The sequence below is a fragment of the Strix uralensis genome, chromosome 2, assembly GCF_047716275.1.
Source record: "Strix uralensis isolate ZFMK-TIS-50842 chromosome 2, bStrUra1, whole genome shotgun sequence".
In the NCBI taxonomy this organism is placed as follows: domain Eukaryota; kingdom Metazoa; phylum Chordata; class Aves; order Strigiformes; family Strigidae; genus Strix; species Strix uralensis.
The window spans coordinates 126655690-126669463 of NC_133973.1; the positions used below are offsets into that span (position 1 = coordinate 126655690).

Consider the following 13774-nt stretch of genomic DNA (forward strand, 5'->3'; position numbering starts at 1 on the left):
GCTCACATCTTTTCCTTCAGCAACAAATTTCAGGCCCACCATTGACTTTGCTGGCAAGCTGCCTGGGGAAATACTTGGCTCCATCTACTTCTGCCCTGACAGTGCTGAGAAGCCGTTTCTTGGAACACGAGCATGATGGGCCAATCACTGGATCCCCGACGTCGGACCGCAAACGGTTAATGATTGGAGTGAGCAGGGGATGGAAGTTTCATTCAGTGAAATCTGAGATTTCAAAATCTGGCGTTCATTCTGAATGATAACAAAAATAGAGCACTTGGAAAGCCTCCAGGAAGGAAAATTTCCTCCAAAAATTAATTTGGCATCAATTAAACGTTGTTTTGATTTTTGACTGTTTAAACACAGCATTACAGAATTTATTATTTTTTAACTGAAGTGAAAAGTTGCTCCAAAAACACTGAAACATGGAAAATCTGCCCCTAACATCCAGCCCGTCCCACTCAAGTGTGACCACTCAAGCTGGAAGCCCCACCATCCACCTCCCCGCAAGGAGGGTCAGGAAACTTCACATGGCCCAAGCCAGCCCATTTCAGACCTGAAGTACCCCAAGAAGGGCCTTATTCTTCCTTAATTACAGGTGGGATGAGAACAGGTTTAATTTACACACTAGTGGTAGATGCCTGAAGTGAGATGCATACAAGCTGATCCGTGTGGAACAAGGCACAAGTAGATGAGGTAGCCCAAACCCACTCAGCCATCTTCCCATTTATCCTAAAAGGAGGAATTCAGCACTTCACAAAAAGAAACCCTGGCAGCAACACCAGCACATTGGCCTCTGCAAAGCCCACAAGCAAAGCCCAATGAGTGCTGCGCAGTGTGCCACTGACTGCCACCACAAGCCATCTCGGTATGACGTGGCCTTAATCTTCCCTTGTCAGCAAGAAATTGTATATTGGACATGCAGACCTCTTCCTTCAACGTAAATACATTTAATTCAATCAGACTGACCGGAAAGAACATTAATATCTATTGTACAGAAGTGTAAATCTGGGCAAATTATCAAGCAGCTAATTTCATTAGAGGGCGAAGAAGCTGGAAGATGGATGCTATTTCAGCCCTGTGGCACTCCACCATCTCATGCTGGGACCACACTTGCTTTGCTCCAGATTTGAAACCCATGTTTCATGTTACACATGAGGACAGCACATAGGAAAACAGGACTTGGGACCTTCACTTTCAACTTTCATCCAGGGAACTCTAAGTGCTCGGCTTGCCCTGCTGCATTACATTTTCTACCCCCTGCCAAATATTATGCTGTACACAAAATAACTGCTGAACCCACTAGAAAGCTGGCAAGAAAAATTTACTTCACAGCTCTCAACACTTCCCCATGTCAGCTTCTCCCTGCAAAATGCTGGAGGCACATTTTATAAGTACTTTCCTACATTGCACTCATTTTTAGTAAAGAAGGGCTTTCTTGAACATACCTTAAATTCTCTTCAAGTACATACAAGGTATCCTTAAGGTCTAAAAATAGTTTTACTGTGCTACTCTTGCACACACCTTCTGCCCAGGCACGTGCTTTTTACCTAACAGACTCCAGCTAATAACTATTTCTATCTTCTGGTGGGTCACTGCCACAACCCATTACTGAACAGTCCCCAGGCTTCTCTGCTGCAGTTTACAGTTGTAATCTCACAGCTTTCCACCCACTGCCTCTGACTGTTGTACTTCAACACATGGAGGACATCACACTCTGGCTGGGTAGAAGAAAAAGGAGATAAAGCAAAGAGCCTGCTTCAGTGCTTCACAAACAGGATTTTTGAGTTGTCAAGATGGGTAGGTACTCCAAGAGCACACTAGTCTTGACCCTGCTTTGAAGCAGAAGCTTAAACAGAAAGATACACAATCCGTGGCTCCTGTTCTCCACACTCAGATGTTTTTCATACATTATAGCTGAGTATCAACTTAATTGACCAATTTAATGACCATCTCAAAACATCCCAAGCTGCATTTCTTCTTGCCGTGATACTGCAGAGTGGTAACACAGACATACCTTAAAGACACTTGTTCCTACAGAATGACCACTGCTGGCAGAAGAAAAGTATATCAAATTATGGCAGCAAGAGCCTAACTTCACTGCAGGAGATTTGCTGAAAACAAGACTGGATCCCATACCATGTTCCTTGTGGCATTTTCAACACTTTCTCTTATGTTTGCATTTCCTGATGGTGGCTCTTTGCTCACAGCTGCTAATTCCACAGATGCTCTTTGATGACCGTGCCTTTCTTGAGTGAAACCTGCGGGACTTATTTAGCTTCTCATCAGTCTTGCAACTCCTGACATGGCAAGTGTATGGAGGAGCTCTGTCATCTGCCTTCCACAGGCCGGGGTGTAGGTTGTGGCAGCTGCTGCTGGTCACCCTCAGACCAGCTGATTCACCAGAACAGGACACCAGAGTCACCTCTTCTGCTCATCCAGCTCAAGCTGGGACTTGGCCAACTCCAGTGGCCCAACCTTCCCAAGAGGATGCCAGGGCGGTGAGGCAGGGGGCTGAAGAGTGGGATGGGCCCCTCCTACCTTGCCACTCTGCTCAGAGTGACTGGCAGGAGGAATCTGAAATGAGGACAGGACCTTGTTGCCTGCTCCAAAGACCTTTCAGCAGCTGGTTCCCACTCCATAAGAATAAGCAGAATAATAAATAGAGCCCATTCACTCCATGCAGGCAGACAGAAGGAGGTTTCCCACACCTTTACTAAATTCTTTGCACATTAAACAGGGCCAGGTTGTCAGGTCTAGACATTGACATTTCCCTCCAGAGGACCAGCAAAGCCACCATCCATCCATCTGTCCCTCTGCCCAAGCCTCACTGCAGCCCCCCGCAGCTGTGATTTGTTGCTGACTAGGCTGGGCCAAGGCAGGACTGGAGCAGCAACGCAGAACTGGGAAATGAAGCATTTCTTTCCATCCACACTGGCAGATCTCCGTGAGAAAAAAAACAGAAAAAAGATACAAACGCCAAGAGAGCTCACTGCAATCTTCTCCTCCTGCAGTTTCGCTCACAAACGGCACATTCCTGACAGCTCCCTGGAGGCTGGGCCATGCCAGCACCAAGGGAAGGCTGAGAAGCTGCATGAGGTCGTGCTTGAGTCCTTGAGACCATTTTCTCATGTGGTGATTAACATGGGTTCTGCACTGGAATTAGTAATTATGATCAATTGTAACGTACTTAATAAATGGTTTGGTACAGGATCACTTGTGGTCATTGATTTCAGCAGGAATGCAGGAAGGTTTGGTGCTCTGTTGTCAGAGGAAGTCATGGAATCTCCATCAAAACTCGTGATAGCTTTCCTTACCCTACGAAGTATCATGGGTATCTTAAACTTGGTCTGATTTACAGCTTGGGCATTTCCATTCACACGTCATGAAGTACAAGTCAGGCAAGAATTTGACCTTCATGCATTAAAAACTGAAATTGAACTTCCCACTCCCCTTTCCTTCAGAGGGCAAGGGGAAGTTCTGCAAAATAGACCCATTTTTCTATACGACATCATTTCTTCAGGATGCTGCTCTCTGCACAGGTGCCCCTGGCTCTGGATGCAGAGTGGCAGCAGCCTCCCCACATGCAGCTCATGGCTGTGAAACGAGAGGGTAAGGAGCTCCCTTTTACTCGCCCCTGAAACTTCTGCCTCTGCCCTGATTATTTCCTGTCTTAATACTGAATGGCTCTTAGTCTGCCCAAAACCCCACTCTCAAAAACATCTACTGTGAGCATTTTCTTTGGTTGGATTCATTCGATGGGAATATTTCTTTGCCTGGGATATTTGGGACAGAGATATATGCACAAGTACGTGGCACATCCACTGCACACTCCCATGAAGCATGAGGCTCTACCAACACACTGCCAAAACCGTCTACACATCCCCACTAATGGGTGCAGAGCCACGTGGATGGGCACAGACCCCGATCTGCCTCAGACACCTGAAAAAACAGCCCTTTGGAGGAACCCCTTCTCTGACAGAGTGTCTCTAAGTCGAAAAATCCCAGAAAAACACACAACTTTCTCAGACTCCACCAAAACAATTTTTTCCCGTGATATGCTGTATCATAATCTTTCTCTCTGCCCTATGCCCTTGAAACAATCCTCAGTCTTCCCGTCTCTCCGTTTCCACAGCATCTCTCAGCCTCCTCCTGCCTGGCTCTTCTCTAGCCTGTATGGACCCATATGCCTTCATCGGTCGCTGCTTCAAGTCTTTCCTTAAAAGAACATTTTTCACTGACAAAACATCACATAATTACCATGAAACTAATGGGCTGTGAGTTCTCTCCTACCCTCAATACAACAGTAGCATTTTTCTTAGGCACAAATGTCTAGCACTTAATACTTTGACGCATGCAGCCTGGCTTTGCCTATTATTATTACAAAGAATAAGAGTTTTTGTCACCTCCGGCCTCCACCTCAGAGCGCACAACCGCTCTACACTGTTGCACTGCTAATGGAGAGTGCTGCGAGGAACTGAAAAATGATCCCTGCACGTCTTGCCTTGCCAGACTTCTTTTGCAGGGAGTTTTTCCTATTACTGGCGTTTTACTACAGCATTAATTCTGCATTTGCAGTATTACCAAGGACAAGTGTTAAAAAAACCTCAAAAGTTTTATCTTTCCTCCTTCACCTCATCATGAGACTGACCTAAAAATGGTAAATTTTAGGAAAGTGCTGATGGAGTCTTTTTATATAACTTGGGTTAGGGATGCTAAGGGTCATGTTTTCAGGCTGTTTTCCATAAACATAGGGACTGGAAATCTGCTTTTGTTTTCCTAATGAAAACTAAGATTTGCATTTACTAATCTGGCTTAATAAGCTACCACCCTCAGGAAAAAAACAAACGCAAGTTTCAAGACAAAATTGCCACAGCTAATGGGAGTGCACATGGGCACCATTTCTTCTCTTCTTCTAAAAATGACTATTTCAGTCTCAGTAGACAAGTGTACACATGGCAGCTAAAACAAGCTGCACCCCTTCTTCTCTCAAGTTTTCTACCTGAGCATCCCATCAAAAGATGTGAAGAGAATGCAGATCATACTTGCAAAATCCCCAGGTTGGCAGTGAGGTGCAATCCTGGTCATGGTCTCCCCTGGGGAAGACTCACAAACATCAGCATATAAATGCAGGCAGCAACAGAGGATGTCCAAGCAAAACCTTTTATGGGCTCTCAAAGGGGTGTTTTAGGCTGATACCCTGACATCGAGGTCATTATTGTGCGTGCCCCAGCAGCCCAAAGAACATGACTGAAGAGGACCTGCTTTACATGTGCCCATTTTTCTATTCTTGGAAGCACTCTGCATTGCATTAGTAACATTTAGCTCTCTGGCCTAGCCAGGAGACACTCCAAGCATCCAGCCCATCTTATGTGATAGGATCCAAAAAGCTATATTTGTTCATAAGCTGTGAATTGATAGCAGTAATATGCTGAGTGCACAATGCAAAGTTTTATTGCTAGATATTTGTCAGTAGAAGCACAGAGCATGTTTATGCACTGGAAAATAACTCAAACTGAGTCCGTCCTGGGGATTTAACTCCCCCTTGTAGATACCAGTATATGGGAACACTGCCAGGCTGTCTCTATACAAAGACAGCAGACCCCAGTCTGCAGTTTGCACTATGCAACTTACCCCATTTGAACTCTTCCCAATGACAAGACTTAGATAGCAATGCTATTTTCTTAACAGATCATCCCCTTGGATTCGCAACAGTATCTACACGTCCTTGTGGCATCTGCTAATATGGCAAAGCTAACAGAGTCATGGAAAAGATCTTTAGATTCTCTTCTGGTTTGTGCACACATGCTCAGTTATCAGTGAAGTTGCCACGCTGACATCGTCACTGCAGGTGGGAGCTAGAAGAAGGCTCTCCTGCATTTAAAGCAGCTGGTGGACATTGCAAGGCTGGCAGCGAGGCATGCTGAGTGGCATCAAACGCCACACTGCTTATGGAGGTGGCCAGTCCTCCACCCAAGGATTTGCAGTTGAAACTCATCTTCCAAGGAAGCTCTTGATGCAATAGATAAAACAGAAGGATCGGTTACACAGCATTTAGCTTCAATGGAATTTAAGCCTGCAAGGTACTGCACAGCTCCCAGGTGGTCAAGCCCTTCTGAAAGCGTGCTGGAGATGTTCATGATACACAAGAAGCCACGCGCTGTCATGCAGCACTCAGTTGCTTGGGTTTGGGTTTGGCTGGTCACATGGAGCCGTCAACACAGGGCAGGGAAATGCAGCAGCACTGTGCTCAGTCATTACAGGAGCCTAAAACTTGACAGGAATGGATGTTTTTCACAGCAGTAGAAGTTGTAAAATATTGTCTCTTCCATCCTTTGCACAAAGGAGGGTCCAGCTCTGCTCTGCCTCCTGTTAGTCCACCCCTGTCACTAACAAGAAGTCAGCAGAAGTTGCTCCGGGCTTATCCCAGCCAAGAGAAGAATCTGACTTCTCTAAAAAGCATGCATCTCCAGAGTTGATCCCCACAAGCAATACTTCACAATTTCAGATAAATATTTATCAAAAATAAACTAAGCTGTGTTACCATTAACATTTACCCACTGTCTAGTTCTGGTGCTCAGAGAGAAAAAAAAAACATCAGCCTAAACAATCCAGTCTGCAGCTTAAATAAGAGTGTGTGACAAATTAGCTAAGTAAAACCAAGCCATAAAGACAATAACAATTAGTAGCAAAGTATTCACCTCCACTCCAGCACATATATATGCGCGTACACACATATATATATATGCGCCTTCAAAACAGATTAGCACAGTACTCACTCTGAGTGACATAAAGGCCCTCTGTTGACTTATCCTCATGCCCATCGAAGTCTCTGCTGGCTAGCTGCCTATTGGCTGTCTCCAGTCGTTCTGCAAAAAACAGGAAATACTTTAAGTATAAATATATGTATATAAAATTGTAGGCCAACCAAGAAAATAAGATGCATGCCAGCAGGGCAGTATAAATAGACTCTCTGAAGGAGGACATTAAAATGGAGGCTGACACATACATAAAAGATGAGGCCTTTGACCTCTTCCATGAAACTGTGTCATTCAGATTTACAGAAACTGGGGGAAGAGCCTCTGACATTCATGGCTGACCTGCCCAGGCACTTCATCTCTCACACTGTCCAAAATGCACAAGGCATTTGCAGTCTGAATTACCCAGCTTTGCAAGGGGACGGCTGCTTTCCCACAGTGGAGTGCTGCCCCCAGTGCAGTGAGATGCCCTGGGGAAGGCAGTCTCCAGCCCAGTGACACCAATCTTTGGTGATGCCCTGGGAAAGGAGCAGTTTTCTGCAGCCAGGGTCAGCTTCCCCTGGGAAGGTCCGGCCTTCAGATGCCCCCCTCCTTCAAAAAGACCATGCGACCCCCCTTGCACCACTGCAAAAAGCATGAGCCAGCTTGCAGAAGGCATCTCACAGCACAAGGAGGTACCAAAGTATCCCATCAGGAACTTAGACAGGTAATAGCTACCCAACGTACCCTCGATTTGCTTTCTCAAAAGGATATACGCTCAATTTTATGTTCTCAATACAAGAAAGAGATATCCTTTGATACTTGCTACCGGTTTGTGAAGGCACTCAACTCTGAGATTTATGGGTTGTACAGCACTGCTCTATGTTGCAACTTGCTCTTCAGCTTGTTAGAGCTGGATGAGCCTTTGGGACTGTTGGCCTTGCTGTCAAATCAATATTTGCAAGTACTAAAAGCAAAGGCACCATCTGAAGCTGACTCTCATATTTTGCCAGAAGGTTTCCTTTCCACCAGGGGGGTGAGGTGACAGCAGTTTTGTCTTATGCCAATGAGCAGGGCCAGATTTCTCAAGACGTGCATCTAAAACATGTGAAGCTACTCCTCTAAAGCCTGCTGCTCTGGAGCTTGTGAGAAGTGAAACACCATGTCAACTGGGGGAAAAAAAAAATGACACAAGCACATAACATACCACGGAGATCCCTGTTGAAGTCATGAAGTCTCCTAATTTCTCCTTCAAGTTTGTTTCTCATCGCTTTGTCCAGAGACTCCCTCTTAGTGGTGGTCTTGACCAAGCCCTCATAAGCTTCTGAAATCCTCTGAATCTCTATTTCAAACTGAAAGGAGAGAGAGCTCCTGTTAAAGCCCAGCAGGAATGTGTCCCGTCCCAGTGTTTGCCCAGCACGTTTCAGCGGGGCGCAGGAGTCGGGGCAATGCTCGTGCTGAGTGTCATGCCAGCCACCAGCTCTGCAATGACCCATCTCCTCAGCGGCAGTACTGGAGGCTCCTGCAGTGGGGACCCCCACAAATGCCCTGTGGGGCAGCTCGCCATGCCATAACACCCCCTGACACCCTGCTGGCAGCTCCCCAAAAACCTTGGGGTAGGGTGGACTTGATGTAACTGCTCAGTTGCCTTCACTCTACAACTGAGGTGGCTGCTTTAACATCATCCAAGGGACGAAATGAAGGAAACAGTGTATTTGTGTTGGCTGTATTCTTTCCTAGAAAGGGTTGTATGAGGCAAGATTTATTATTCTGCCAGATCCCTGATCCAAAACAGGTCTGAGCTCTGCGTGTCACCAGAAGTGTTTTAGGCTCAGCTCTGACCTCATGTCAGTTTTAAACTACTGTGGTCCACTCCTTTCTATCCTTGACTGAAGCCTGCTCTATACAAGAGGAAATTCTCTATAACACACCAAATCAATTGTCTGGGGTTTTCAATCTTCTTAACTTCATCTTGAAATCTGGTAAACTGCAAGCAGGGCATGCAGAGGAAGCCCTTAGCAGTGAACTTGCATCTTAAGACCCAAGACCAAAAGACTGGAAGGAGGATAGTCCCCAGCAGAGTTTTGCTGTTCAGGTCAATCCCATCCAACTCTTTTAATAGGCAGATGTTGTGTTAAGTGTTACAACTTTGCTAAAATCGTTGTTGCAGGAACGATCAACGCTGATGTGGGAATCTGCTCCTGCATGCCTGGCCCTTGTGTTTGTGGAGAAAAGCTTGATAATTTGCACAGGCTGGAAAACCACAAGATATATATAGCCTCCCGCATACCTTTCTAAATCTGGTGCTTTTTTAGCCTCTTGAATTGTGGGTGGGACGGATTTGTGATTTGTGAAGCCAGGGTGCAAGCCCATCTCCCCTTGCTGTGGAGATAGGTCCCTCTCCAGGGCCTGTTAAGCTTTAGGTGTCATTTGCCAGCTGCAGCACTTGCAAAATAAAAAGTTCCGGGGATGCTGGAGCTGTCACCCAGCTGTCTGCATGGGAACTTGCAGCCAGGCTCCAGCAGCCTGGACCTGCACTTACAACAATGCAGGGGCCACTATCTGAATATGGCCCATGGGCATGTGGCACCTCTGAACCATGCACCAAGGAAAGCCCAGCAGAGCCATCATGGGGAAACCCGGTTACCTTCCCTGATTTCTGCTTTCAGCTTGCTCAGGCACAAAAGCTGAAACAAGTGGCAATGTGCAAAGTCCACAGTGGCCCCCATGACACCAGCAGTTTTGGGTTAGTACCTTGCTGGGTATCACATCACCTATCTTGCATCGGTGGGGATTTAACAGCTCGCAGGTATTTCAAACACATACAAGCTGCTCCCTCACATGCATGACATTAAAAAGTATATGTAGATTAGTTCTTAGCTGACAATTCTCCACAGCTCCAAGAAGAGGATGACCTGTTGAGCCAGTCATATCCCACACACTGACACTCCTTCTTGGGGGAACTACAAACTTACTCAGGTTATTCTGACTTTCCGTTTTGTTTTCTTGAAGCAGGAGCTCCAGAAAGCCCCACTACATTTTCCCTAACCACATCTAGAAAAGCAGATCCTTCTTCCCCACCTTGCTGATGCACAGCCAGACACCTAGTGTGTTCCCACCACGAGGACAGAACGCTCAGAGGAACGCTGCATAAATCCAAACCTGCTTGAAATTCAAACCGAACCATACTGTGGTTCAAAAAAAGTCAAAGAGTTTTATTTTTCTTCATATGCATGGCAATGCAAGCTTGTACAAAGCCTCAAAAAAAAAGTATAAACTTTTTTGAGAAAATCACCCAGAGCACTGTGCAGTTCTGGGCTCCACGATTTAAGAAGGATGTGAAGGTCCTTGAATGCATCCAGAGGAAGGCAACAAAGCTGGTGAAAGGGCTGGAAGGAATGTCCTATGAGGAGTGGCTAACTTCCTGAGGAGGGGAAGTGGAGAGGGAGGTGCTGACCTCTTCTCCCTGGTACCAGTGATAGGATGCACGGGAATGGTTCAAAACTGCACCAGGGGAGGTTTAGACTGGACGTTAGGAAGCATTTCTTTACCGAGAGGGTGGTCAAACACTGGAACAGGCTTCCTAGAGAGGTGGCTGATGTCCCAGGCCCGTCAGTGTTTAAGAGGCATTTGGACAATGCCCTTAATAACATGCTTTAGCTTGGCCAGCCCTGAATTGGTCAGGCAGTTGGACTAGATGATTCTTGTAGGTCCCTTCCAACTGAAATAGTCTATTCTATTCTATGACTATGATCTACAATCAAAAATCTATTTCATCTGAATTTTCCAGAATCAAAATGACATGTTGATAAGTTACTCCAATAACAGCATAGTTTCAGCTACTTGATTCAGCTACAGCTTTTTCTTTAGATCAGTGTGACCTCCACTAACAAAAGTTTTCTCTTCCTATAAGTAGTTAGAGGCTATATCCAAACTACCTCACATTGCTCTCTTTGACCATTTAAGCAGATTGAGCTTCTCTCTCCTCGAAAGGAAGGTTTGGCTTAGCAAAAATAATTTTTAAAGCACTTTCCTGAATCCTTAACTACATGATCCCAACCACTGTGCTCAGTTACATGCCTTGACACCTGTCAGTTCCCACGCTTCCACTCTTCTGGGTGAGCCACTACCTGCAGGAGAAGGTGCCTGCTCCAGATTGCTCCTACCACAGCAAACCAGATTTGCCAAAAGGGCAGGGGGTTTCCACAGCCCAAGAGTCCCACCCAACACTGCTGGTTACCACATGCACTCTGCTCTTCCCGTTATCTGCTGTTATTTCCCAAAACACATCACCACACAGGTGTCCTCTAGCCCCAGAAGCAAAGACTTGCTGCAGGAAAAGCAAGAAACTCCATCAGCACTGAACAAAATTAAAGAAGAACAGAAGAACAGCCATAAATTGTGTCAGTGTTTCTCAGCAGCTCTGCGATTTCCTTTGCCTTCTTCTATGGAGGGGAAAAAACAGTTCAGTCCCTTCTCTGTCTCGTAGATCCTAGAGTCAACCCACTCAAACAACCCACACACACAGCATGGGGAAGAGCCAGCCCAGCCTGGCAATTGAACTTCAGCAAAGTAACACCATCCAACAAAAAAAAAAAAAGCAAAAAAAAAAAGACAAAGTAATGCTCTGCTTTTGCAAAAAAAGCTCAAAATAAAACATGTACAACCCCCCTTCCCCACCAACTGTTTTTAGGTAAGAAAACCAGACAACTCATCAAACAGCACGGATTAATCACCACCTTGTACCTCTCTGCAAAAAGTCTGTTCAGACAGGACTGGGAATTTGACAACCCTCAGGGCTGATCTGTTTGTATGAACACCAGGGAGCCCTCCACGTCAGGCTGATTTTCTCTAATTTCTTCTCCTACTTTGTAATGAATAGAAGTGATGGGAGGGTGGCTCTACTTAGAATAAACTTGTTATGCACAGACAAACAAGCAGTACTCCTCGTGACCCTTCCACTTCCAAGGAAAGGGAAGAGTTCTCACACCCAAAGTATGTAATTTAACTCACTGTCACGTTTTCAGAGGTGATGTTCAGCTGAAACTGTGGGAACAGAGGAGGACCTGCCCTGTCCTTGTGTTCAAACACATTAAAAACAGCATGGGAGGGATACTGTGTTAAGGCTTTGGTTCAGGACATTTTCCTGAAGAAAGTATGCACTTGAGCATGTGTTTCGCTTTAGTACTCTGCTTACATTCCCCCAAAGTCAATGGGACTCAAGTCCACGCTCTGTTGACTGAAGTGAAACTTCAGCCCATGCTTGAATACCTTTCTGTTGGTGTCTGATGCAATCGACTCACAGGGCATCCAAGATAAAGAGAGAGACGTTTCCAAGAGTGTAAAAGGAAATCAGAATATTTTTAGGGCATCACACTCAAATACCTTTTACCGAACAATGCAGCTTTTGTAAAATTAATAGCTGGAATATTTCTTTTTGCCCATGAAGGCCACAGGGAAGTCAGCATTAAAATCTTCAGTTAATGTTGCTGCAAAAATTTCTCAACTAAGTTTAGGAAATTCTGTGAATAAGCTCAACTCATCTGGTTGCAAGGAGGAGGCTGAAAAGACAAGAGCAACTACAAAACAACAGGTTTTTTTCTAACCTGTTTGAACAGATTGTCACAGATTTTTCCCAAAGCTGAGGCTGGGACATGGTCTCTCAGAGCTGCCTTTTCTCCTGTGAGGGGTGTCTCCAAGAACACCCTGATTCCGCACAGCACAGAAAAAACTGAGCTCCTATTTAGACTCCTAAATTCAGAGAGAAAAGACCTGCAGCCTAAGCCCATTTGTGCATAAGCGGTGGGAATACATAAATGAAATAGTAGTGTAGAATCCTAAATAATCCTAAATCATTTGGTCTGGGTCCCTGGGACCCAAAGACAGCAGATCTGGGGAGCATCTCTGCATCACGTTCAGTGAACTCTCATTTTTAAGCAACATCTTTGTTTGATTTGGCTCTTCATCTTGTCACCTCAGGCAGTGCGCAAGACATCGCCCTTCACTAAAGATGCCACAGAGAAAAGGGTGTAGGATCCCTTCGCAAAAAGGGTTTTTAAGCAAAACCTTTACCAAATGGTTCTTTCAGGTAAGAGGGTAGTGCTTTTTGAACCAACATGTTCAAAGGTGGGTGTCTAACATCAGCTCTTAGCAACCCACAGAGCAGTCACTGAAACCCTCCGAGACAACAAAGTTAACACATTACCAAATAACGGGCAACCCCACCAACGGCTGTTACACTTCCACAGAGCACGGAGTGCCACATGAGCATATTGAGGTGGACAAGACCGCTCAGGACAGATGTGGCCATGCTCTTCAAATTCTTCTCATCTGAAACTCTGCTGCCTGTGAAAACGGTGCAGAACTCAGCTGCACCAGGAGCAGACTCTGCCCATGGGAGACTTCCACGGAAAGCTCCGGTGAGGCCAGAACAGAAGGATGGAAGGGGAAAGTCCCCAAGTGAGACATGTGATGGGTTGCCCCATTCCACCCTAAAGGCAGGGGAGCCCACAGGCCATGGGGCACAGGATTACACTTCAGGGAGACCACCATGGAGAGACAGTGGTTAAGAGATGCCACTGGTGCACCCCCATTGTGGTGACATGACTGTGAAGAACACCTTGGGGGACTCAAACACAGAAGAACCAAGATGGTTGCCCTACTCAGGCCTCATCCCCACCTCTCCACGTACCTTCTGCAGCTTGTCTGCCTTCTCATAGTACCCCTCCAGCTCCTGCCGCAGCACGTGGTTCTCCTCGGAGAGCATCTCTACCATCTGCTGTGCCCGCTCGACGATGGCAAAGGCATCGGGCGTCAGCTGCTGGCCTGGCGGTGGTGGAGTCTGGGCAGCGGCAGGGGCTGGCAGCGGGGGCAAGGTGCCCGGGAGCAGAGGGCCGGCGGCAGCAGTGGCCTGCGAGGACATGGGGCTGTGCTGCTGGGCCGGCGGTGGCGGGAAGGGCGCCTGGCATTGTCGGCTGTGGGGAAGCACACATGGAGGAGGTGTTAGAGACATGCGCCCTCGAAATGCACGCAGGAGCTTT

General features: G+C 46.3%; 1 protein-coding gene across 4 annotated transcripts in view; it reads right to left on the minus strand.

The window, feature by feature from the left end:
• AMOTL1 (angiomotin like 1) overlaps positions 1-13774 on the minus strand; it is an 81924-nt gene that overhangs the window by 20026 nt on the left and 48124 nt on the right. For all 4 annotated transcript variants that reach the window (XM_074860249.1, XM_074860247.1, XM_074860248.1 and 1 more), the window contains 3 exons: positions 13426-13708; positions 7942-8086; positions 6777-6866 (listed from right to left, as the gene is read on the minus strand). In XM_074860249.1, coding sequence (XP_074716350.1) covers positions 6777-6866; positions 7942-8086; positions 13426-13708 — 518 coding nt within the window. The remainder of the gene's footprint in view (positions 1-6776; positions 6867-7941; positions 8087-13425; positions 13709-13774) is intronic.